At 31.5% G+C, this 25,410-nt stretch overlaps 1 protein-coding gene and 1 long non-coding RNA gene across 2 annotated transcripts; one reads left to right on the top strand and one right to left on the bottom strand.

The window, feature by feature from the left end:
• Positions 1-8,493: 8,493 nt before the first annotated feature.
• LOC132617472 (probable NAD(P)H dehydrogenase (quinone) FQR1-like 2) lies at positions 8,494-11,115 on the top strand. The gene is made up of 3 exons (XM_060332471.1): positions 8,494-8,958; positions 9,690-9,827; positions 10,659-11,115. The coding sequence occupies exons 1-3, from the start codon at positions 8,600-8,602 to the stop codon at positions 10,885-10,887; spliced, it is 726 nt and encodes a 241-aa protein (XP_060188454.1). The 5' UTR covers positions 8,494-8,599; the 3' UTR covers positions 10,888-11,115.
• Positions 11,116-19,605: 8,490 nt separating this feature from the next.
• LOC132616571 (uncharacterized) lies at positions 19,606-21,059 on the bottom strand. The gene is made up of 4 exons (XR_009573299.1): positions 20,921-21,059; positions 20,669-20,749; positions 19,945-19,984; positions 19,606-19,822 (listed from the first exon to the last, which is right to left on the bottom strand). It is a non-coding gene; the product is annotated as an uncharacterized LOC132616571 (long non-coding RNA).
• Between the last annotated feature and the right edge of the window lie 4,351 nt (positions 21,060-25,410).

Genomic DNA, 25,410 nt, shown 5'->3' with positions numbered 1-25,410 from the left:
TTGATCCCAAAACCTTTAGATACTTGCTTAGCACTTGTTAGAAGTCTTCCTTGGCCTTATAACGGTTCCATAACCTCTCCGGTCTTACGTTAGTTTAATTTCAATGCAAACGACGCAAAAATTTTCGTGGTGAAACATTTCAGTTCTGGCCACTTTTTGCAATTTTAGCCACTTTTTCATTTTCTTCAATTTGACCTCTTTTTGACTTGTTTTTCACTTGATTTTCTCCCGATCACTTCTCAATCACATAACCCTGTAAAATTGAAGTAAATCATAGTAAATGCACTATTTAAGCAAAAAGAAGAGATAAGTTGGTAAAATTTTACCAACTTATCAACTACACCTCTCAGTATTAGAAAGAATGAGTCATTCATAAACTTCAGGTATAATGAGTGATGTTATTAAAGTAGCATTTTGTTGTGAATGAGGTTGTATATAGACGTATATTTTCTCTTTCTTTTATATTTACCTAAGTTACGTTGGAATTTACTTATGTAATATTGGAATTTGACATAAGAGTATTAATGTAAACTCTTTTTTTTGGATTTTGAATTTAGGTTATATTTTTAATTTTAATTTATTTGCTTTAATTAGTATTATTGACTTGTTATTTCACATTGCATGCTGTTAATTTTTTCACTTATAGTTGATAGATTTTCTTTTTGGTCAAACATCCAATTCATGATGTTCTCATAAAAAAGTGTGCTTTTAATTTATATAATTAATTAAAATTAAATATTGTTAATTTGAAAAATATATATCAATTATTTTTTACAATATTAGTTGCAAATATATGATTATTAATTAATATATTTCCAAGAAATAATGTGTCGTTAAATACATAATTTAATATCATCTATAAAGGCACATATTTTTCAAAGATTAAATATTACATTTTTGATAAGAAATTTTATTTTTAAATTAAACTAACTGTGTAGTTACACTTGTGTAACCAAAAAGTATGCTTGTAATTACACTATAATTACGTAATAACAAACAAACAGGTCGCTGTAATTACAATACTGTGTAATTACTACCCTAATAATTACATCAATTCCAATTACCAGGTGGCTTTCCAACATACCCTTAATATCTTTTCTAGAAGTGGGCTGGATATTCAATTCATAATTTACCCTAGCATGGTTCATTGGGCAGGTGTGTTTTAAAAGGTGGGGCATTTGGCTTAACACGACTACACATTGAGACATGGGGCATAAGCCCCGTAGATCCTTAAATTTTTTATTTATAAATTTATAAAATAGCATAATAACACAAAAATATATAGTCAACACATTAAGAGTTTAAAAGAAAATAAAGAAACTCATAGCAAAAAATCGAGCATGTTTTACAAGTATAAACGATGCAGTAGTGTTAAAGTTATTATGAGATACAAATAAATAATAATGTCTTAGCTTCCCAACAATTACTTATCACAATTTCTTAAAAAAATATTATCAAACTACGCATTTTGCTCCCTAAGGTGAATAATCATTAAGCTTCCTCACTAATAAAATTTTAAACATTATTTTTTCATGATTAAATACAAAATTGCTTTAGAATAACAAAATAATAAAAGTTAATAATTTTGTTAGATATAAAACTGAAACATGAAGACCAATAAAATTGAAGATATAAGTTTCGGCTATCTGTTTTCAAAAGAAATGTTCAAATAATATGCTCTTCACGATGTTCTCAATTAGAATTTTTTAAAAGATATTTTTAAAAAGTTAAAATTACTTTTGAAAATTACATAAATACAATTTATTTAAATTTTTAATTACATTATGTGCAACTTTTTATATCCCTAAAAATCACCTAATCAAATTTACAATAAATAAGGAAAAATTCTCTCACCTAAAATTACTACCATGCACATCATTTTTCCAACAGTCCCCGAAGCCTTTTTACTTTACTTTTAACATGGTAAGCAAATATCTCATCTCATGAATCTCTCCATCTTAATAGTATATCTCTCAGATTTCTCCTTTCTCATTATCTCCCTAATTCCTCTTCTTTCCAACCTTTTTATTATATTATGTCCTAGCTATATTCTATAAAAAATTGAAAATCATCTACTGCAAGTAGGGCTGTTCACGGTTTTGGTTAAAACCAAAACCAAACTGAATAAAAAAAATCGACATTTGGTTTGGTTTGGTTTGATTTGGTTTTAAATTTTTAAAAACCGATAATATTTGGTTTGATTATGGTTCTATTAAAAAATAACCGAATAAATAACCGAACCAAACCGATAAATTTTATAATTATTTATATGTATAATATTAGTTTTTCATAAATAATTATAAATATTTTATACCTTTTAAGCATTAATTTGATTTTTGGTCTCCTTATTTTACATGATTATTTAAGGCCCATATTTTTAAGAATATGTCCAATCTCATATCTTTAAGTCTTTTAACTTTTTTAAGTGTTAAGTGTAAACCTAGTAACAGAAGCTCATGTTAAAGTCTAATGTTTTTAACTTAAATATTTATCCTTTCTTTGTCAGCCATTTTATTTTAGGTTGTTTCTTCTTCTTCTTCTTTTTTTTTTCGAATTTATACCTCTTTTTTTTCTTGTCTGAATGGGTCCTAAACTTCTAATATTTTTTATGTTCAAAGGATAGAGGTTGTAGATTTAGAGGTTCCTATAGAAGATACTTCAGTAACATCAGCATTTGTTGCAACTCAAGCACATAGTAATGCCCTAATACTTCTTCCGTGGGTAATCCTCCTAAAAAGCAAAAAAGAACAACTCCTTGTAGTCTAGACCCTAGCCTTCGGGATAATGATAGAAAAACATTTGAAGTTTGGGATCACTACACAAAGTTTTTTTTAATAAAATGGGAGAATTGAGGGCAAAATGCAAGTACTGCCCCAAAGTTTGGGATCATTACACAAAGTTTTTTTATTTCATATATTTTCATTTTAATTTTAGGTAGTCTTTATATTTAATTAATATGTATGTTTGTAACAACAACAAGTAAAAGCTCCCATGCTCTACTTTATTTCCAGGTATGTGTATTAAGATGACAAAAATGGTGCAGCCACTACTAAGTTAGTTTTTAGCTCTATATGTAATAGTTTAGCAACTTTAGGTAACTTGAGTACTACACTATCACTAATAGTGAAAATATTTATATGATGTATGTTCGACCTTAAATTATAAATAAAAGTTATCGTTTGAAAAAAAAAAAAAAGCATGTCTTTTTCAACTTTTTAATGTTTTACTGATAAGTCTCATGGTTGCTAGTCATAAACCGAAAAATCGAACCAAACCGACAATAACCAAACTGGTAGTTATTATTTTATTTGGTTTGGTTATGGTTTTAGACATTTAAAACCTGACTAAATTGGTTTGGTTCTGGTTTTAATCAATAACTGACCCAAGCCGAACCATGAACACCCGTATCTGCAAGAGCAAATATTGTTTCAATATCCATAGTTTCTGGTCCACCAACATCACATGCAAGCTAGCAAATGATGGATTTTTATGTAATTGTGATGTTGATTGTGAAAGGTTATGGGGGAAAAAAAAAGCATCGTAGAGATAATTCTATGGAAAAAGATTGCAATGGAAAACACCAGTTATAAAATAAAGGAGATTTTTACACGAGATGTCAAGTTTGAAAAATTATTATAAATAACATAATGTTTGATTTTTTCCAATTATGGTTCCCTTGATAAAATAGGTATCTCCAACGGGTGACGACGATAATTTATGTGTGGATTCAATACAGAAAAAGATGAAAATTCTAATAGTTAATGGCGAGGTAGATGCTCAAAGGTATTTTGTGTTAAATAGCTGTAGATTTAACACCTTTGAAAATACATTTGAGCATCTACCTCGCATTAACTATTAGAAATTTCATCTTTTTTGTATTGAATCCACACATAAATCACCATCGTCACCCACTAGAGATTTTCCATTGCAATCTTTTTCCAGAGAATTATCTCTACGATTCTTTTTTTTTTTTTTAAGAAATATCTTATCATTTTTTTCCATAACATTTCACAAACAAAATCACAATTACTTACAAATCCATCATTTGTTGGCTTGCGTGTGATGTTGGTAGACCAGAAACTGTGGATATTGAAACAATATTGGCTCTTGCAGTAGATGATTTTCGAACTTTCTCAATTGGACTTTTTCTACACCATCACTGTCCATGATTTTTCGAGCAGTATGTTTGTTGCGCATTCTTTTTTACATAATATAGCTAGGACATAATCTAATAAAAAGGTTGGAAGAAAGAGGAATTAGGGTGATAATGAGAAACGAGAAATCTGAGAGATATACGATTAAGATGGAGAGATTCATGGGACGAGATATATTTGCTTACCATTGTAAAAGTAAAGTAAAAGGCCTTTGGCGATTTTTGGGGAAATGATATGGAAGTAATTTTAAGTGAGAGAAATGTTTATTCATTATTATATATTTAATAGTAGATATATATGTTAGGGATATAAAAAGTTGTACACAATGTAATTAAAAATTTGAACAAATTGTATTTATGTATTGTTTTAGAAAGTAATTGTAACTTTTTTTAAAAGTTGTGTTCATGTGATTTCCTCTTTAATGTTTGATATTCAGAAGTTCTCAAGAAGAACAAAATAGTTTTAGGCTAATTGGTTTTGGGATAACTTCACTTTAGTTGAAATGTTGAAAGTTTCAAAAGAACGTTGAGGAATTTTAATTGAGAACTAAGCTGGCTGAAATAGTCTAGTCTTGATTACTCAATGGGTAGAAACTTTTTTAGTCTTAAAGGTGGACGGAATAAAATGTAACTATTTACTTAAATTCACCATAACTAAAACTGGAGAGCCACGAATGTGGCCTTGATAACTAATTTCTTGATGATTTTCCTAGCCTATTATCTGCTACTTGTAACAGACTTTGATTCCTTTCTAGATCATTCATGTACTGAGTCATGCTGCCACATAATTAAAAGGAAATTTCACATGGCATAACTAACTCTATGAGGCATTTATGGTTAATAACTATTATTTAACTTAACTACTTTTCCTAGCTACATTGAATTTTCAATTTTCATATCGTAGCTATACTAGTAACATACGGTTACTGGCTTCAATCAAGCGTAACGTACGGTCATGTATCCCACATTCAGCTGTTTCTTCCGCTTTCTACACATTTCCTCTCACTTTCACGCTATTTAGAGGTGCCTTCCGTCCACTATCACAATGGCTCTACAACACTGGAAACATTTGATAAATGCATATAGTGATATAAATAGATATAAGAACTCATTTTCGTGGGAATTGCGCATTCTTATATGTGAACCAGGGTACATTTTATCCATGATGTATAGGTATCCCGGTAATTAATTGTAAGAATCTGATGGTTCCCCCATTAACTCCTTCATAGCCTTTTCTTTAGCGCGCCAAGCCAACATGTATGACACATCCACGCCAAATTCATTTTTGACATCCTCTATACTATATCCATAGGGGTGTATTTCCTCTTATAATTGGCTATTTTTGGTTTAATAATTCCACCTATCATTCAACTTGTTGCATGGCATTGTGAATACACCTCGTCCTTCAATGGACATGTATGCTTATTCCGAAACTCTTTAACTCTGAACATTTCATATTTACCAACAGTTGACGCCCTGAATTTCCATTCACATTTTTCGGATATGCATACAAGTGTATAACTACAGATACAAATTGATATTGTATTCAAATTTGTATCTGTAGTTATCAACTGAATGTCTGTGTATTCAAATTTGTTTCTATAGTTATACACTTGTATGCATATCCGAAGAATGTGAATGGAAATTCAGGGCGTCAAGTGTTGGTAAATCTGAAATGTTCAGAGTTAGAGAGTTTTGCAATAAGCATACATGTCCATTGAAGGATAAGGTGTATTCACAATGCCATGCAACAAGTTGGTTGATGGGTGGAATTTTTAAACCAAAAATAGCCAATTATAAGAGGAAATACACCCCTATGGATATAGTATAGAGGATGTCAAAAATGAATTTGGCGTGGATGTGTCATACATGTTGGCTTGGCGCGCTCAAGAAAGGCCTATGAAGGAGAGAACCAGTAGATTCTTACAATAAATTACCGGGATACCTATACATCATGGATAAAACGTACCCTGGTTCACATATAACAATGCGCAAATCCCACGAAAACGAGTTCCTGTATCTATTTATATCACTATATGCATTTATAAAATGTTTAGAGTGTTGTAGACCCATTGTGATAGTAGATGGAAGGCACCTCAAAATAGCGAGAAAGTGAGAGAAGTTGTGTTGAAAGCGGAAGAAACGGCTGAATGTGGGATGCAGGGACGTATGTTACGCTTGATTGAAGCCAGTAATCTTATGTTACTGGTATAGCTGCGATATGAAAGTTGAAAATTCACTATAGCTACGAAGAGTAATTAAATTTAGTAGTTATTAACCATAAATACCTCTTAGAACTAATTATGCCATGTAAAATTTCCTTTTAAATATGTCTCAGCATGACTCAATACATGAATGATCTAGAAAGGAATCAAAGTCGTTGCAAGTAGCAGATAATAGGCTAGGAAAACCATCAAGGAATTAGTTATCAAGGCCACATTCACGGCTCTCTAGTTTTGATTATGGTGAATTTAAGGAAATGGTTACATTTTTAATCCGTCCAGACTAAAATAGTTTCTACCTATTGAGTATCCAAGTCCGGGGGTAATAAAGATTATGAATAGTTTGGTAGGCTTTTGGATATAGATTGAGTGATATTTGGAAAAAAGAAAAAGTAGCATTTGAAGTTGAAGTTAAAAAGTGGTATTTGAAATTAAATTTGAAGTTGTGTGTGGACAAGTATTTCACTTGATAAAAAATTAAAGTTTTGTGAGTGGAAAAAAATGATTTTTTTAAAAAACTCATAATCTAATTAAAAAATTCAAATGCTTATACTAAACAGTACTTTGATTATTTTATTTTTTTGAAAAAAAGAGGAAAAACTTATATCCAAATAGGTAAGTGTGCAATTAATAATTCATGCTGAATAAGACTGTCTACCATCTCATCCTGTCTTGTTTCGTCCCATTAGCTTAGTGGGATGGGGGAAGGGGATGGACCTAGGGGTTCGTCCCCCTGTCCTGTCCCACTAACATTTCCAGTCCCCTATCCCGTTAAGAAGTCGTCTCGTCCGTCCCGTCCCACTAAAATTATCTCGTCTCGCTTAAATTACAAAAATCGTGTTATATGTTTTGAATTTACAATGTTATCAATTTAAATTTAAAATTTATCCTAAATTTGTGTTCATGTATGTAGTCTTATATCACACTATCATCTTTTTATAATTTTTAATGCTTAAATATTTAATTTAATACAAATTTAAAAAGAAATAAAAAATCTCACTATGAACCCCGACCCGTCCCGTCCCCTTAGTTAGTGGGTCGGGCTGGGCCAGGCCAAGGGGTTCATCCCGCTAATCCTAGCTTTCTAATGTCCTCCCTTATCCCGTTAAGGAATCGTCCCGTCCCCCTAAAAGAGTCTCATCCGTTATGCATCAATGTGAAATGTTAAAGATAATTATAAACAATTATCTTTAATTTGATTTTAAATAAACTAATGTTATTTAGATCAGTATTTAAAAGTTAAAATTTGGGGGAAAAAAGAAATTTGATGGGACTGGCCAACTAAGACCAGAGTTGTTAGAATCTAATGATCATAAATTCATAATGATGACAGTGATGATGAGTAGGGTTAAGTGTGGATACGGTTAGTGGCGTAGTAATGACAGAAATTAACTTTACTGGATATGGTATGTCCCATTTTCTTCTTTAAGGTTAAATAAATACTCTTCCTTTTCTTTCTCAAGTATAAAATGGAAAAGTCATTATGCCTTAATTTTCACATTGATTTATATTCCAACTTAGTAAATATAGTACACAATTAAAAACAATCCTAGTTTCATCCAAATCTTCGAGAAAATGATAAAAATGGTCCCTTATATTTCAAGATAGATTTAAAATAATTCCTTAAGTATGCACTAAACAGTTTTGGTACTTTATTCGCCAAACGTTAAAACTTTTCGTCTCCGTTAGATATTATATGAACTCTGTCGATTAGCTTTATGGGAACAGTAGGAAAAACAATTAGTGGGAATTTACATTTAGAGATACATTTTTTGTAGTTTCTGTTATTTTTTTATTTCTAAAAAATAAATAGAGGTGCAATTTCTGATTATTATTTTTTTAAATTATTTTTTAGTGTCTATTACAGTTTTTTTGCATAACATATTTTAAGATTTGAATTTTGATGAGACTTTCTTGATGTTTAAGGTTATATCTTTTTTCCCATTGTTTTCGTCAAATTTAACGAACATAAATCATTAAATATTTGACGGAAACTAAAACTGTTAAACTTTTGACAAACTTAAAGAACCAAAACCGTTCAATGCATACTAAAGGCCTATTTTAAACTTACTCTCAAATATAAAGGATCAATTCATTTTTCGTCAAAAAATAGACTATAGCTCACAATTCAAAACAATTCTAGTTTCTTCCAAATCTTCCACCTTAAATATCTCCTCAATTTCCCCTTTTTTCTAATTCATACAACCAAAAAAAAAAAGACATCATGGGAAAAGGTGGTGGATGTGTTGTTAGCAAGAACAAGATTCCCAAATCCTCAAATAAATATGCCAATTCTGCAAAAAATTCCATCAAGGTTCCTTCTCCTACCAATAATAAGAGCCTTAAAGTTTTCATTGTGTTTTATTCTATGTATGGACACGTGGAGAGCTTAGCAAAGATGATGAAGAAAGGAATAGAGACAGTTGATGGAGTTGAAGGGGTACTGTATAGAGTCCCTGAAACATTGTCAGAGGATGATCTTGTCCAAATGCAGGCCCCACCTAAGGATGACTCTATTCCTGAGATATCATCTCCGTCACAGCTTGCTGATGCTGATGGATTCTTGTTTGGATTTCCCACCAGGTATGTATAGGAGGGTTTATGACGAGTTTTATGAATTTAACTAAATCCATTACTTTTAATTCAAGTTACATATACATACGTAGAACTTATTTAGAATATATGCATATTAAAAGGTGTCAAATAAAACGGTTGAAACGAATTTAATTAGGCAGGTCAAATTGATAAACGAGTCATGATCCAATTGATTTAAAATTTACTTGAGTTAAAATGTATTGAGTAAAATAACAGGTCATGTTCTAATCCGTCCGACATGACCTAATAACTTTACCTCCTTTTTATTTTGCTTATTGAAAAGAAAAGAAAAACTAATGTAATTTTCTTAAATTATTAGGGAGGATATTCCAAAAAATCGAACAAAGAGTCCCACCATTTCACTCTTAGAAAGGGACTGAATTTTCTTTTCTAGTTAGAATCTGCTTATGTTTGGTAAAGAGAATAATCTTATCCTTCGAGAACAATTAAAAAATAAATAGTGTTCAATTAAAACATAAAAACGTAACTAGATTGGTCCTAGTTACTCTTCAGGGCAGAGTCGAAGAAGGGCCGGGGACGCCGGGGGGGGGTTGTTTACGTTTTTCCAGATTGACGGGTTGGAGGTTACTAAAAAGTGTGGTTGATTTTGCCACCTCTATTCAACGAACACATTTTTCTGGCTCGAATTATATATATGCATATACAAAAATTACACTCTCAATCTGCTGGTTTCAAATTCTTGATTCGCTTATATGTAGGTTTGGTTGCATGGCGGCTCAGATGAAGGCCTTGTTTGATTCAACTGGACTTTTGTGGAAGGAGCAGAAGCTTGCTGGAAAGCCTGCTGGATTTTTTGTGAGTACTGGATCTCAAGGAGGTGGACAGGAGACCACTGCGTATGATCCCTCAACTCCCTTTAAAGATTTCTCTATCTGATTAGATGTTTAAATGTTTTTATTCGTGCAAACTTGTCATGGAGCGAATTGATGTCTAACCATATAGATAAAAATTAGACTTTGTATGTTTGGATTTGAGTTGCATTTTGACTCTTCGAATTAGAATTTATAATTTGTATTGATCCAATATTTTGATGGGTCATTTTGAGTTCATCCCGTTGAGTCAAATCAACAAATGGTTCATAAGTCCAACACCTTTACATTTAGATGGTTACTAAATGTAAAAATTCACCAACAAGGGTTGCCATGGAGTGGTAAGTACTTTCATCCTAAACTTGACGTCTCGTGTTCGAACCTCGGTTATTGATTCGCCTTTGTTACAGAACGCTTTCTCTCCAATGTTAGACTTCCGGATGCGATGCTGAATTTAGTCGGTCCCGAATACAGATACAAAACATCAGCTGAAAAGCAAGAAAAAATGTAAAAGTTTGCCTGCACCCGGTGTTTACTCAGAATCGTACTATTTTACCATGATTAAATAAAAATTAAGGTTAGAACGTTTATTAACTAACTACAATTTAACACTAAGAGTGTAAGTTAAGACGTGTTAATATGTTGTTCGGACTCTCCAAAAATACTGCCGTATCCGTGTCGGATTCTCCAAAACATACGCTATTTTTGAAGAATCCCACACATGCCCATCGACATAGAGTCCGAGCAACATAGTGTGTTATATTTTATTGAATTGATATAAATATCGAACGCGGGTAAGTTTTTACGTTACTAAACGAGTTTAATTTTGCCACAGCTAATTATAAGTATTATTTGCAGTTGGACAGCAATCACCCAACTAGCACACCATGGAATGCTGTTTGTTCCAATTGGTTACACTTTCGGAGCTGGCATGTTCGACATGGACTCCGTCCGAGGAGGTTCGCCTTATGGTGCTGGAGTTTTCGCCGGAGATGGTTCAAGAAAAGCTACTGAAACAGAACTGGCATTGGCAGAACATCAGGGCAAATATATGGCTGCAGTAGTCAAGAAGTTGGTTCATGGTTGATGAGGAAAGTTCCTCAATATGTTTTATTTTACTCCGACATTGGTTAATTTTTCATTCTTATTGGAATGAGAATGGTCATGAAGATGATGATAGATCTTCTTTATTAAGACTATAGATTGTTTATTGCCTCCACCATTTTCCCTGCTTTGGCCTCAGAATATCAGTTTATCAACCATTTTCCTTGTGCTAAAAATTATTGATGGTTAATGGTTCCATGTTCATTTTCAATTCAATGTGTTTTTAGGGATATTCATCAATATATTAAATAACAACAACAGCATACCCAGTATAATCCCACAAGTGGTGTCTGGGGAGGGTAGGATGTACGTAAACCTTATCTCTACCTTTGTTGGGGATAGAGAGACGGCTTCCGATAGACCCTCGGCTCATTATTAAGATATTAAACCTTTTATAATATGTTGTACAAGTGCAGAACCAAAGTTGAATGGTGGTTTTAGCTTTGTGCATTCTAAAAAGGGGAATGAGAGTAGCTTTCGTTTGTTTATTTTAATAAATCTACATACACCACTAAAGGTTGTGGCAGAGTGGCAAGATGTCTTCATTCATAACTGGAATCTTGGTTTAGAATTCTGGGAATTGAATTGTCTTTTTTAAGAAACGTTTAACCTTCCTAATGGCGTGGATTCAATTAGTGAGGACCCAAACCTGGTACTAATAACCAGGTTGGAAGCTTAAAAAAACTAAACACGAGCACATATCAATGTTATGATCTAGTTCATAGAACAACAAGATCCATAAGATTGGACGGGGTGATGCAAATGAACTTCATTGCATCCTTTTGTTAGTCCTTTGTCAGAATACCATTTTCCATGTCATTTTATGAGTTTTCGGTTACCCACAGAAAATATTTTCACACACACATAATTTCAAGATTTTCCATCCACCGACCACATATAGAAAAATAATTTTTAGAACTTCTCTACGGAAAATGACTTCTATCATATCGAATCATAATTTTACTTTGAATACGAGTGACTGAGCGCTCTTTCTACTATGAATGAATAACGTCTTCATTTATTTTCATGCTTCCTCTTCAAACCGGCCTAGATCAAGAGCATCGAGTTTGAGAAAGTTGGCCTATTTTGTTCTGGCAGGAGTTGGAACAGAGATTCACTACACAGCCTGATTTCATATCATATATAGGATCCAACATATCTTAAGGCATCTTTTGTCGACTCTAGTTAAGAATAAAATAGTTGTAACAAAAAGCAACTGGATGTGGTTAGAAGTTCCTTGGATATGAGCCTGTTTGGATGGACTTACACTACTGAAAAATCTCTATTTTCCCACTGATTTCCCACTGAAAAATGTTCAGCGATTGTTTCTCACTGAATGTCGATGGGAAAAACTTAGATAGTAGTGTTTTCAAACGGATAAAAGTATGAAGTTTCCCACCATGCATTTTCCCAGTGAGTTGATTCGGTGGAAATGAAGCGGGAAAATCATGTTTTATAATACAGATTTTCCACCGAAGGTCGGTGGGAAAAACATCTTTTTCTAGTAATGTTATTTTAGGTGCTTTTAAGCACTTTTATAGTATTTGGGTAAGATAAAAAAAGTGTTTTCATGCACTTTTTTTTAAGCCAAAATGACAAAAATAAATCAAAAATCATAAGTTAGGATTTCTAACGTAACTCATATGGCTTTTGGCTTATAAGCCATAAGGTCATCCAAACAGGCGCTCATATAATGAAATTTAACTTGAAAATGCAAAAAGGTTCTAAAAATTCTTTAAATTGATCTCTTTCTTTGTAGTATTTTTTTTTTTTAATGACTGAAAGATCTATTTGGATCCTATTATGGGCGTGCCGTCTACCTCTCTCCATTTAAAACACTTAATTTAGTTCGCTTGGTGCGAGACTCGAACTTGTGACCTAAAAAACAAGTTCTTCTAACTTTGCCAAGTCTTTTTGGTTGTATTATTATTAACTAATTTTAAAAGACAATAACTAACTAGAGTTTAACTTCTACATTGAGTTTAAAAAAATTCACACTATCACATCATTTAAAAGATACTCTTTTCGTTCCAATTTATGAGTCATAATTTGACTCGAAACTAAGTAGAAAGAAAATTAAAGGAAGATTTCTAAAATTTATGATCTTAAACATGTATAACATTCGTGTGACTATCAAACTTTCGGAAGTTATGATCTTAAACAAGTCGTTGTATGTCTATAAAACTTTCGCAGTAAAAGAATTAGGAGTTTAAATGTTTAATGTTAAATTGTTTTACATAAAAATAATGTGAGCCTTAGGGTTAGTTAATCTCTTAAGAAACATTAAAGAACAAGATTAATTAAAAAAACAAAGACCCACTTCATTAGAAATAAAAACCATTCAATACATAAGCAAAACAAGAGATTTAATTCAATACTTGATAATGAATATTCTCATAAATAAGATTCAAGTGAAAGAATAAAATACTACACACTTAAATATTCAATACATAACAAGGAATTAAAGAAAAAGTTAAGAGTTTACTCACTAAAGTGCTCCAATCTTCGGTGTGGTTGATGAACTCTAGCTTCCAAGACTTGGATTAATATGGCCAAAGATGAAAGACATTCCCTCCAAGTCTTGCTTTTATAAATTCCAAAATTTTCTTCATATTTTCAGATTTACAAATCTGGCCATTTTTTGCACTCTTATCACTTTTCTCATTTTTTCAATTTTCCATCCTTTTTATTTGTTTTTAACATGGTTTCTTTCCGATCACTTCTAAATCACATAAAACCTGTAAAATAAAAGCAACCGACATTAATGCACTATTTTCTCAATCAAACATAGCAAAAAACTAAGATTAAAGAAGAGATAAGCTGGTAAAATCCAACTTATCAGCCATCCTTTTTGAAATTAACAAATAAGAAAACAGCGTCAACTTAAACTGGTGGAGGTAAATTACACATCATGTTCATAACAAGTGAAGTTTAACATCTTAAAAATGGAGCCAAGTAACCTTCTATATCAGTGGAGCTGCACTTGATAGTGTAAATATTCATTACATCATCGGTGACTACAAGGTAATTCCAATGAATTATTATCATATCAAATGGTATTAATAGTTTCAGTGCATGTTTAGAAAGAGTACTTAATTCTTTGATATAATTAATTTACAGTCAGGATCCTCAATGCTTATCCGCTACGCCAATTAAGTATGTCTGATCAACATATCCACCAACCATATATAGCCTTTCTCCCATTTGATTGAAACAGTTTTTCAAATATTTTTAGTCTTAAAAACATGCGGATATATGTATGTATGTGTGTGTATGTATATGTATATGTGTGTGTCTATATATATATATATATATGCCCGCACAAGTATCAAAGTCCGAAAAAGGCCTATTTTGCAATTGATATCATACTTCAAGAGGTATTATTCTAATCTTATGTTCGATTAAAATTTGTAATTGTGTTATCTATACCATATGCAAGTTGTTGTTTTAGAATTCAGAACTTATAAAATTTAAATATTCTTAAATTCGCCTCTGACTGAACTATATATTAGTTTAACATGCCCAGTAGTAAAATTGACGTACTAATGGTGAAGTGATTATTAGAACGCATATCACACGTCTATTATGTTGGTGTATATATTAGGTACCGGGTGTTAGTAAGTTCTTTCCTCCTACAGATCCCCACTATCAATGCATCTTTTTCTTTACAACAAAATAGTTCATACTTGGTACAGTTAGCTCTTTCTCCAACAACCATCTTCTAGAACAACATTCACTATAACAGTCAAATTTTTTTGGTTGTATATTAAAATAAAATAGCTCGCCACATAGTTACTGTACATACTGGAAATATGTTCAGAAAAGGACACAAGGGCCGGTTTAAGGATGCTGGCGGTCCCAATTAAGTAAGTAAATAACACATTTAACACTATTAATGATTGTTGGATTATTCATTGGTAAAATTTCATCATACTGCAACTTTTGAAGATTTAATTGTTTAGCATCCCCTTGGTCTTGGAAATACTTAGTGGATTGTCATGTGTGTTTTAGTGGCATAATAGCTGTCCATAGAGCTGGGCATGCATTTGTAAGAATTAATAAGATATAATGTAAAGCTGTCTAGAATTAATTAAGGTGCAATTCGTCTATATAATTAAATGAGAAGTACCACTAAAGCATACAACTTTAATCTCTTTTGAATAAAAAAAGAAATGTAAAGGAGGACACTTAAGTTTATGACTGTGCCACGTGATAATGAAACCTTTGATACCAATGTAGTACTGATTAAAACGTTAAACAATACTAGTATTGAGGAATATACTAATGGGGATGAGTCTGATTAGCCAAGAACTAGGTGTTTTTATCCAATCTTTATTAGAAGGTGTTAATTAGCATTTAATCTCCCCAAGTTTGAAGATGGGAACAGGACCTTGACTTGTCGGGATAAACAAGACACCAATTAATTAGCATAATGAAACCAAATTAACAATAAACAAGTAACTAAAAGCATGTGAAAAGGAATCATACCCACGCCATGCGCATCTTCTCCAAAGTTCAATCTTTTGCATTTCTTCTCTTTTCCATTAAACAAGTTTTACTTAATAAATGATGTAATTTATATAAATTAGGGTGTAAGAATTTTCTATAGCCTCAGTCTCCGTGTTATTTTACTTAAAATAGCAGGTTATCTTTCTTATAATTTTGAATACCTAAAACAAGAGAGTACGGTCAAAGCACTTTCGTCTTTTAAGCTTTCATTTCCTGATCCATCTGCCGTAGATATCCGAGAGATCTTCATAAGGCAAGCTAATAAAAGAGTAAGAGGCGTTGCAAGCTAGCAAAGAGTTATGCTTCCATTTCTTTATTGGAAAAGAAGTCGTGAGGGATGCGCTTTGACTGATATCGTTCACGCAATTCCATTCGGATGGTCCTAGGAAAAAGGAAAGGTTCATTCATATTTCTACCAATAACGTTTTTTAAAAACTCTTTGAACCCCAAATTTGGGGCATCCAACTTTCACGCAATTAACAGTGTTCAACGAGCAATTAATATTTCACGATCACGAATATAATACTCGTTGTAATTATATGTATAGTATTAATCCTAGCATTAGAAGGTTGATCGTCTAAATATACTAAATAACGAAAATCATCCTATATTGAACGGAGAGAAACGCCTCGTTGATGCTTTTTTTCTGTGCTACCCAGGTTAAAGGCTTGCTTGAGTACAAATAGATTAACGAAAGAAGTTTTCGTTTGCAAACTCTAGAAAACCCGAAGATTTTTTTTTCTTTTCTGCTCTCTCCTCTCCAAAGGCCAAGGGAAAGACTATACCCCTTTCTTTCAGTGGCTTTTTTTTGTTTTTCTTTTGAAATTGGAATTGATTTTTCCTGATATACCTATTACAATGTGTGAAAAGATCCTTGAATAACTATAGAGTAACTTGAAAATCTGCAAAAAAGTTACAAGACAGTTTTAATATTTTTCATATAAAAGTATATTCGTTCTTGAAGGACTCAAAAAGATGTTATATAATAGTAAGTGAAGATGTTATATAATATAATCGTAAATAAGAAGCTTGGTTTCGTAGAAAAACAAAAGTGTTAAAAAAAAAGAGGGGGGGGGGGGGGGGGGGGGTGCACAAAGCGTCCTGTGTTAGTAGGTTGGGAGGAGGGGTGCACTCCAAAGTGTGATGTAGATATCGTACTCCTATTCTAATGCAAGCATTAATGATTACTTTTATAGCTCGAACCCATGAACTATAAATCACACGGAGACAAATTTACCGTTGCTCCATGCTCTCGTCTACAAGCTAAGTTAAACACAAAATATAAAGACATCCAACTGAGGAATCTCCTATATACATCGCCCCTTGCTCTCTTTCTCACTTCATCATTATCCTTTCGAATAACATTTAGATATACTTTAATCCCTGTTGACCATATGGAAATGGCATGCAGTACTAGTAAACTATTTTAATTAACCCTAAGGATCTTTACCTTCTTGCTTAAGATTGTAACTCCAACTTGAATAAGATATTACCGTTTTCTAGACACATGCTGCGTCGTCTTCCTCCTTTTATAGCTAGCAATGTCATGATTAATTTATACGGGGGAAACCATATATATAAAAGGTACTGCCTCCGTCTCAACTTAAAGTCATTTTAGTTTAAAAAATTTGTCCCAAAATATTATTACTTAAAAATTTAAGATTAAAGTTGATAATTATTTTCAATTATACCCTTAATGACATAGTATTTAAGAAGAAGAAATCACTCTTTTTTTAATTAAATAGCAGTAACTTAATAAACTATACTTTGTATTTATTATTTTACATTCATAATAATAAACTTGAAAAGAAATATAACAATAGTAAAATAACGCACAAAGAAAGTAATGCGTGTCTGCTGCTTCAGGCTTTAAAGAGTGCATGCAGTGGCTATGATTCCAATATTTTTGATTAAAAAATCTAAGCATAATTCTCTGTCCCAATAACCAACAACCTAAGTTTCGCCATAAAACAGGAAAAATGACATCTTTTATGTTCGAGATATGTTCAAATGACTTTTTAAATATACTTCTAAATAATTTTGGTTTTTCAAGTTTGTCAAAAGTATTACAAGTCTCCGTCAAATCTTTGATAGTTTTAGAATTTATGTAAACTTTGAAAAGAATTAATCAAAAATACTACTCTAGGAAAGTTTCATCATATTTTAGAAGCAACCCAAAAACTGCACCAAACACTAAAATTAGATAAGTACTTCCACCAACCAAATTTAAGTGTCTTAGTTTAATTAGACACGGAGTTTAAGAAATAAAGAAAGACTTTTGAATCTTATGTAATTTATATCTATATTATTTTACAAGCATGAATATAAATGTTAGTTGACTAAAATATCCTTTAAATATTGAACGATTTTTATACCCTTAAAGAAAATCTAATCCTATTTTTATACCAAACAAAACTTACTGTCCTATTTCTACTAGGAACATTACTTACATACGTTAGGAATATTATTATCCAATTACTACTAGGTACTTTATGCAAAAAAAATATTACAGGAATGAACTCACGTTATTTATTTATTTATTTATTTATTTTATTTTATTTTGAGGAAATTGATCTCCTTTTCTTTTTCAATTTGAATTGTACCCCCAACTTAATTTATTATGGGAGTCAAATACTTCTATAGAACAACCCAGTATTCCACATTCTTCATTGTAAACTTTTTAAGGAGTATTAAATTTTAAGCTCAGTACTGCTTCAGAAAGAAGATAAGAAAATTCAGCGAACTTCTCAAAAGGTATTATTTCTTCCCATTAGATCTTTTAACTCTTTGTTACTATCGGTTAGACATTCTAATCCTTTGTTACTATTGATTAATATATACTGCTAGCACAAGTAGCCTCTTCTTATTAAAAATTATTATTTTTTCTTTAAATAAACTGAATAACCATATTAGATAATAAGAATCAATTCATATTTAGAGTAGATATTATTTTGCAGCTTTTTTTCTTTTTAAAGTTATTACAGGTATTTTGAGATAATATAGCATAAACCCCCAAAACAAATTGCGTTAACACACCCCAGAAGACAGGGTCATGTGTTCTGAGATTTTTGTTATCAAGAAATAATTTAAGACTCATATACTTTAAATTGCTACCAACTATTTAATGACAACAACTATAAGGAAATAATTGGTATATCATCTGCTAGCCAATTACTAATTTGATTATTATTTGATTCATTAAATATTATTTTTTCAACTAGCTTATCTATAGAGAAAACAAAAGAGTGCTTTAAAAGCTCCTATAAAATCCGAGAACTCATCTTTTAAGGCTCTAACAAACTATGTAAAATTTACATATTAGGTGACCACATGACCACATGCAAGTAAATTAATTAATTTAACAATAGATGAGGGGTATTCGTGCATCGCACGAACGTAGAGACTAGTTAACTTAAAGATGTGTATGATGCATTAAAATGCCCTTCGAGTCATCACTACAACATTACACATATATAGCTACGAAATACAGCGTAGCTCAACATGAAAATTTCTGTAGCTAAACACTTTAGCTACAATATTTTTTTCCGTAGCATTCGTAGCAAAATGTAGCGTAGCTAAAGGTTAGCTACAGACTTTACATGGTCCGTGGCTAAGGACTAATACTTATTGTTGCGAATATTTTTGTGTCGTAGCTGTGATGGTAAAACTTTTTTGCCACGAAATATATACTTATAGCAAGTAATCGTATTCTTTTGCCATGACAGATAAAAGTTGTAGCTATCTTCATATTGTAGCCACAAAGTGTTTTATTGTAGCAAATTTTTTGATTTGTTTGCCACGCAAACACATGTTTTGTGGCTATTTATACAGCTTAATCTCGTGGCAGTATTATTCGTATTTAGCTACGAAAAAAAATTAATAGCTATGAGTAAAAGAATTTGCCACAAATATTTTTCTATTGTAGCTAAGAATCCATACCATTTGCCATGAAATATATGGAATTATAGCTAAAGTTTTTTTGCATTTTGCTACGGAAAGTAAAAATGTCTTGCTATGTTCTTGTTACGTAGCAATTACATATACCTTTAGCTACGAATTCAAAAACTTCTTGTTACGTAGCAATTATATATACCTTTAGCTATGAATTCAAAAATTTATTGCTACAAACTGAAGAATTTGCCACGAGCATTGTTAGTTTTGAGAACTTAATAATGCAGCTAACAGAATTCAAAAGTTTTTAGATTCCAAAACATGTTTCAGGTTAGACATAATTTTAAATTTCAATTAAAATACATTCATAATACAGAATTCCTCTATGACACCATCTTCTTTGAGATCCAGAGTCGCATAGTCTTCTTCTTTCTCTCCTCTCACGGTCTCCAAGTGCACCTTAGCTGGATCAACATCGATTTTAGCTTGTCATTTCTGTTCTAATTCCATAAATTTACCTATCAGTAGTAAAGTATTTTAACATCAGAAAGCAGAAACAATATATATATATATATATATATATATATATATATATATATATATATATATATAAACCATTGCAATAATCAGTAAAACTCACAGGTAAAATCTTTTTCCTCTTAGTCTTCAATTCCTCCCTCCTTTGACAGATTTCCCAACAAAGAGAATACAAAAATTAGCCAACTTAAAAATACAAGAATCAAATCACAAGCTCAAATTGTCATTATTCAATATTGCAGGCTTTTAACGTTTTCTTCCTTTGTCCAATTCTGTATTAGTCATGTAAAAATGATTTCAAAAGTTAGCAATAGTTACTCTTTCTTTTGAAGTAGTGACCATTGTCTTAAAATGAATTCATAATTAATGTAGAATTGAAAATTTTACCATTCTAGAGTAATTAATACAAATCTGTTACACTAGTACTACTAAATGATTGTTGTTAAAAAAGATGGTCCATAACAACAAAGTCTATAATATCATGGAGTATGAATTTTAAGAGATATTGTACCCATTATATAGCCACATCTTTTTCAATGAAGTTGGAGTGAGTTCTTTTTCCTTATGGGTATGAGACAAAATCTTTAAAAAAAAAAAAACTCAAAAAATAAAGTACACAATTCAATTACAAAAAATATGCTTCCTGTTTTTGTACATAACATTTGTTAACCAATTAAAATTCTCTAAAAACAATGATGAATGAGACAAGTAGATATATATATATATATATATATATATATATATATATATATATATATATATATATATATATATATATATATATATATATACAGAGTGTAACAAAATGGTATGTCAAAGATAAGGACCTTAAGAACCTGTGCAGTCCAAAAGCATAGTAAGAGTAATTTAGTCGTTGAGCTATATGAATCCGCTATAAAGCCTCAAATCTGTAAGAAGACAAATAGAGAAAACATCAGATGTTGGAGTAACCCAATTCCGTTTGATAATCTAAGAACAAGAAAAGTGAGAAATTTTAAATTAAGATTAAATTTGCAATAATAAAAAAAAGTAAAGGTTGAAATTGGAGATTGAGACAGAGGAGAAGAAGAAGACGGAACCTTTCTTCTGGGGATATTAGGTTGATTCACATGAGTAATTAATGAGAAATTTTCCTTCTCTATAAATGATTGATTTTGAAAGCTTTAGGCTTGTAGGGTTTCTGATTTTCTAATCTTACTGTTCAATCTAATAGATGAAGAAGGCTATAATTTAGGAACAAAAATTTTAGACCGAAATAATTAGGAGGGAATTCCTTTTTCTTCCAAGTCTTGAATTTGTGAATTCATGTTTCCCCCCTAATAATTATAACAATAAAAAGAAGTTTTGGTTAGAAATCTCATAATAAAATACGTTGCTATACATTCCATATATAGTAATTAGATTTTTTCCATTTTATTTTATAACCTATTAATCAACATTACTTAATTTGATATAAATTACGGTATATAGATACCCTTCTATATTAACTATACCAAATTATTAATCCTTAGTTCAACTACTTATAATTTTACGCCAATCATTAAGTAATTGAATTAGTAGTAGGTCATAAAGTTAATTAGATATAGTCATCTATTTATTTAAATTATATTTGAATCTTACGAGTAAGACCCTGCAAAATTGAATCGAGTCAAATGATGAACACCGCTAGTTACACTAGATTGATAAATATTTTTCTGATAGATTATGTCTGAGTCAAATAACATGAATTCTCGAAACACTTGATCGGGATGAAGCTTGAGTGAGACTTAGTGGAATTTTATTTAAATTCGATATAATTAGTTAATCAAAAGTAATTAGATATAATCACCTTTCTATTTAAATTATATTTGAACCTTACAAGTAAGATCATGTAAAATTGAATCGAGTCGAATGATGAACACATCTAATTAAACTAGATCGACAAGGGTATTGTTCCAATAAATCATGTCCGAGTCAAATAATAATTCTCAAAACACTTGATCAGGGTGAAGCTTGAGTTAGACTTATTGCAATTTTGTTTGAATTTGATATGATCAGTTAATCGAAGTTAATATAATCACTTATTTATTTAAGTAATATTGAAAATTACAAGCTATAAAATTGAATTGAATCGAATGATTAACACCTCTAATTACACTAGATCGATAAATGTATTATTCTAGTCGAACAAGTCTAAGTCAGTTACCAATTCTGGAAGCTCTTGATCAAGATGAAGCTTCAGTGGGACTTAGTTTAGTTTTATTTAAGTTCGATATAATTAGTTAATCAAAATTAATTAGATATAATCACCTATTTAGTGAAATCATTTTTAAAACTTACTGTAAAATTAAATCGGGTCGAATGATGAACACCTCTAATTACACTAGATTAATAAATGCATTGTTCTGATAGATCATGTCCGAGTTGAATAACATGAATTCTCAGAACACTTGATCAAGATGAAGCTTGAGTAGACTTAGTGAAATTTTGTTCAAATTCGATATAATTAACTAATCGAAAGTAATTAGATATAGTCACCTCTTTATTGAAATTTTATCTGAAACTTACAAGTAAGATCTTGCATAATTAAATCAAGTCGATTGATGAACACATCTAATTACAGTAGATCGATAAAGGTATTATTCCAATGTCCGAGTTAAATAACACTTTTCGAAACGCTTGATCAGGATGAAGCTTGATGTGGCGTGAATTTACACCATAATCGATGCTTTTTAACTATAAGTTTTACTTGTTTTTGAGCAAGTCTGTGTTATTTTACGTGGTTTTTGTCATGTTTCAGGTTATATGAGGTCCCTAGAGCCTAAGTGTGGAAAACAAGCAAAAAAGTTGCAAAACTAGGGATAACTGGAAGTTCTGGAAAATTTCGCGGAAAATTACTCTGCGCGATCGCGCCGTGTACTCACGCGATCGCGCCATAGCACGAAATTAATTCCACGCGACCGCGCCGAGACTTCACGCGACCGCGCCCACGCGCTATTTAAATGACACGCGATCGCGTCGACTCAAACCGCGATCGCGATTGAGGGACAGGGGACGCTGACGTCATGAACGCGATCGCGCTGCCTCGTGGCGCGATCGCACTGAAGGAATTATGAGTGTTTTCGACCAGAACCTGGGATTCGCCGATTTCTTCCATTCCAGTTCATATAAATAGAAAACTAGGGCAAATTTTCAGTTCATCTTTGGCAGTTTTTCATCAAGTTTGGAGACTAGTATTTACACCACACTTTGGGGTTGAAGATTTGAAGATTTGGTTGAGTATTTCTTAAGCCTTTAATTCATTTCTTCAATTCCTTGCTTTGTATTGTATATCTAAGTGTGTAGCTTTCTATTCCATAACTTGAATCTCGTTTATGTAAGTATTCTTGATTAAAGTTTGGTTTGAAACTCTTGTTGTGCTTATGTATTGAATGGTTCTTATTGCTATTGAAGTGGGTCTTTGTTGATTTAATTAATCTCGTTCTTGAATGTTTCCAAAGGGATTAGCTAACCCTAGGACTCACCCATTTACTTAGATTGAGCTTGGAAAAGGAAATCTAGGTTGGGAAAGATTAATTAACAAGAATTTGGGTCATTAAACTCATCTAATAACTTGAGCTCGGAAGAGGATAGTTACTTGAGGTTAGATTGATTGTGCCTAATATCACACTCTAAGGCTTGGAAAAGCTTAGAGTGAAATTCATTGATTTGGTTGGAAGACTTTCAATGAGATTTTAGATATCATTATCTATTGACACAAACCCGTTCTTAGTTGTAAAATCGTGAAATACATTGGATCGTTACTTGAGTGTAATTTCCTTTGTATCCAAACTTGTGGCCATTGATCATTTTACTCGCTTTCTAGGTTAGTTTACATTTCCGCATTAGTTATAATATTTCTCAAAAACCTAAATATTATCCATCGTTTGGCTTTAGCGTAGTTGGTGAAAGTTCCTTACTTTCTTAATCGCCTAGCATATTGTTCCCTGTGGGATCGACCCCGACTCATAGTTGGGTAAATATATTGCATACGACCGTGTACACTTTCTCTTTGAGGAGTGTATTTGGACGTTATCAAAGCTTGAGTGGGACTTATTGAAGTTTTGTTAATTTTATATAATTAGTTAATTGAAGTTAATATAATAAGTTAATTGAAACTTACAACCTATAAAATTGAATCGGATCAAATTATTGACGCCTCTAATTGCACTAGATCAAAGATATTATTCCGATAGAAAATATTTGAGTCAAATAACAATTCTGAAAACACTTGATCAAGAAGAAGCTCCAGTGACACTTAGTGAAATTTTGTTTAACTTTGATATAATTAGTTAATCGAAATTAAATAGATATAATCACCTACTTATTTCAATTATAATTTAAACTTACAAATAACGTCCATTAAAATTGAATCGAATAGGATAATTAGTACTATTTTTATAGTAACTTCAAGTATAAGAAAAAATTTATTTAATGTGGCAAAAACATTAGTATTGCTACACCAAATTTTAAATTGTGGTAAAAAATAATTATTAGCAACGAAAATCTATCAAAATAATAAATTTGCGGCAATATCATTTTGCCATATAATACTTGATGCAACAATATTATTTGGTATAACATTTTATTTTAAATAACTTTTTGTCACTAAAATGTTACTATTGCTACAACAAGTTTCAACTCATGACAAATATTAATAATTAGTTACGAAATTTTATTATAGCTAAAAATTTGTGGCTGTATCATTGAACTTTTGCCACAATTTTTATAACTTGAAGCAAAAACATTTATTTAGCTACAATATTTTGCTTCAAATAATTTATCGTGGCCATAAGGTTACTATTGCTGCAGTACGTTTTAACTCATGGCAAAAATTAATAATTAGCTAAGGAATTTTATTGTACCAAAAGATCCGTGGCTACATCATTTAACTATTGCCACATTTTTTTTATAGCTTGAAGCAAAAATATGTATTTAGCTACAATGTTTTGTTTCAAATAAATTATTGTGGCTAAAAGGTTACTATTGCTACAGTAACTTTTATCGCGTGGCAAGAACTTAGGATTAGCTATAAAATTTTATCCTAGCAATAAAGTTGTATCTATTTATGTAACTATTGCCACAATATTTAGCAATTATAGCAAAAATGAGGAATTAGCTTTGTAAATTTGATTTTCATGGCTAAGTAATTTAATGAACTTGTAGACAGCTACGAAATTTGTATTTTTGTGGCTATTACTAAGTAATAGCTACGATTTTTAAATTCATAGCTTAGATTTCGTAGCTATAGATACATTGTGTTGTAGTGCATGTTGTCACGGTCGGCCCGAACCATGGCCTAGGCGTATGTCACGACCCAACCGGAGGGCCGCGACGGGCACCCGGTGCTAACCCACCCAGGCACCTCTTAACATACTTTCACATTTACCTCTAGGTGAGCCACATAGCTAAATCATACTTTCTATCCATTATTCATGCTAATTCCATCGGACAACGATACATTTATATCATCATTTGCAACTATGCCCATATCAATGCACATAAGCCAACGAAGCTAACAAAACGCGGAGTAAAATCCGATCAAGTCAAG

The sequence above is a fragment of the Lycium barbarum genome, chromosome 11 (assembly GCF_019175385.1).
Source record: "Lycium barbarum isolate Lr01 chromosome 11, ASM1917538v2, whole genome shotgun sequence".
In the NCBI taxonomy this organism is placed as follows: domain Eukaryota; kingdom Viridiplantae; phylum Streptophyta; class Magnoliopsida; order Solanales; family Solanaceae; genus Lycium; species Lycium barbarum.
The sequence above is the reverse complement of the archived record's forward strand: the minus strand, read 5'-3'. Positions and strand labels throughout refer to the sequence as shown.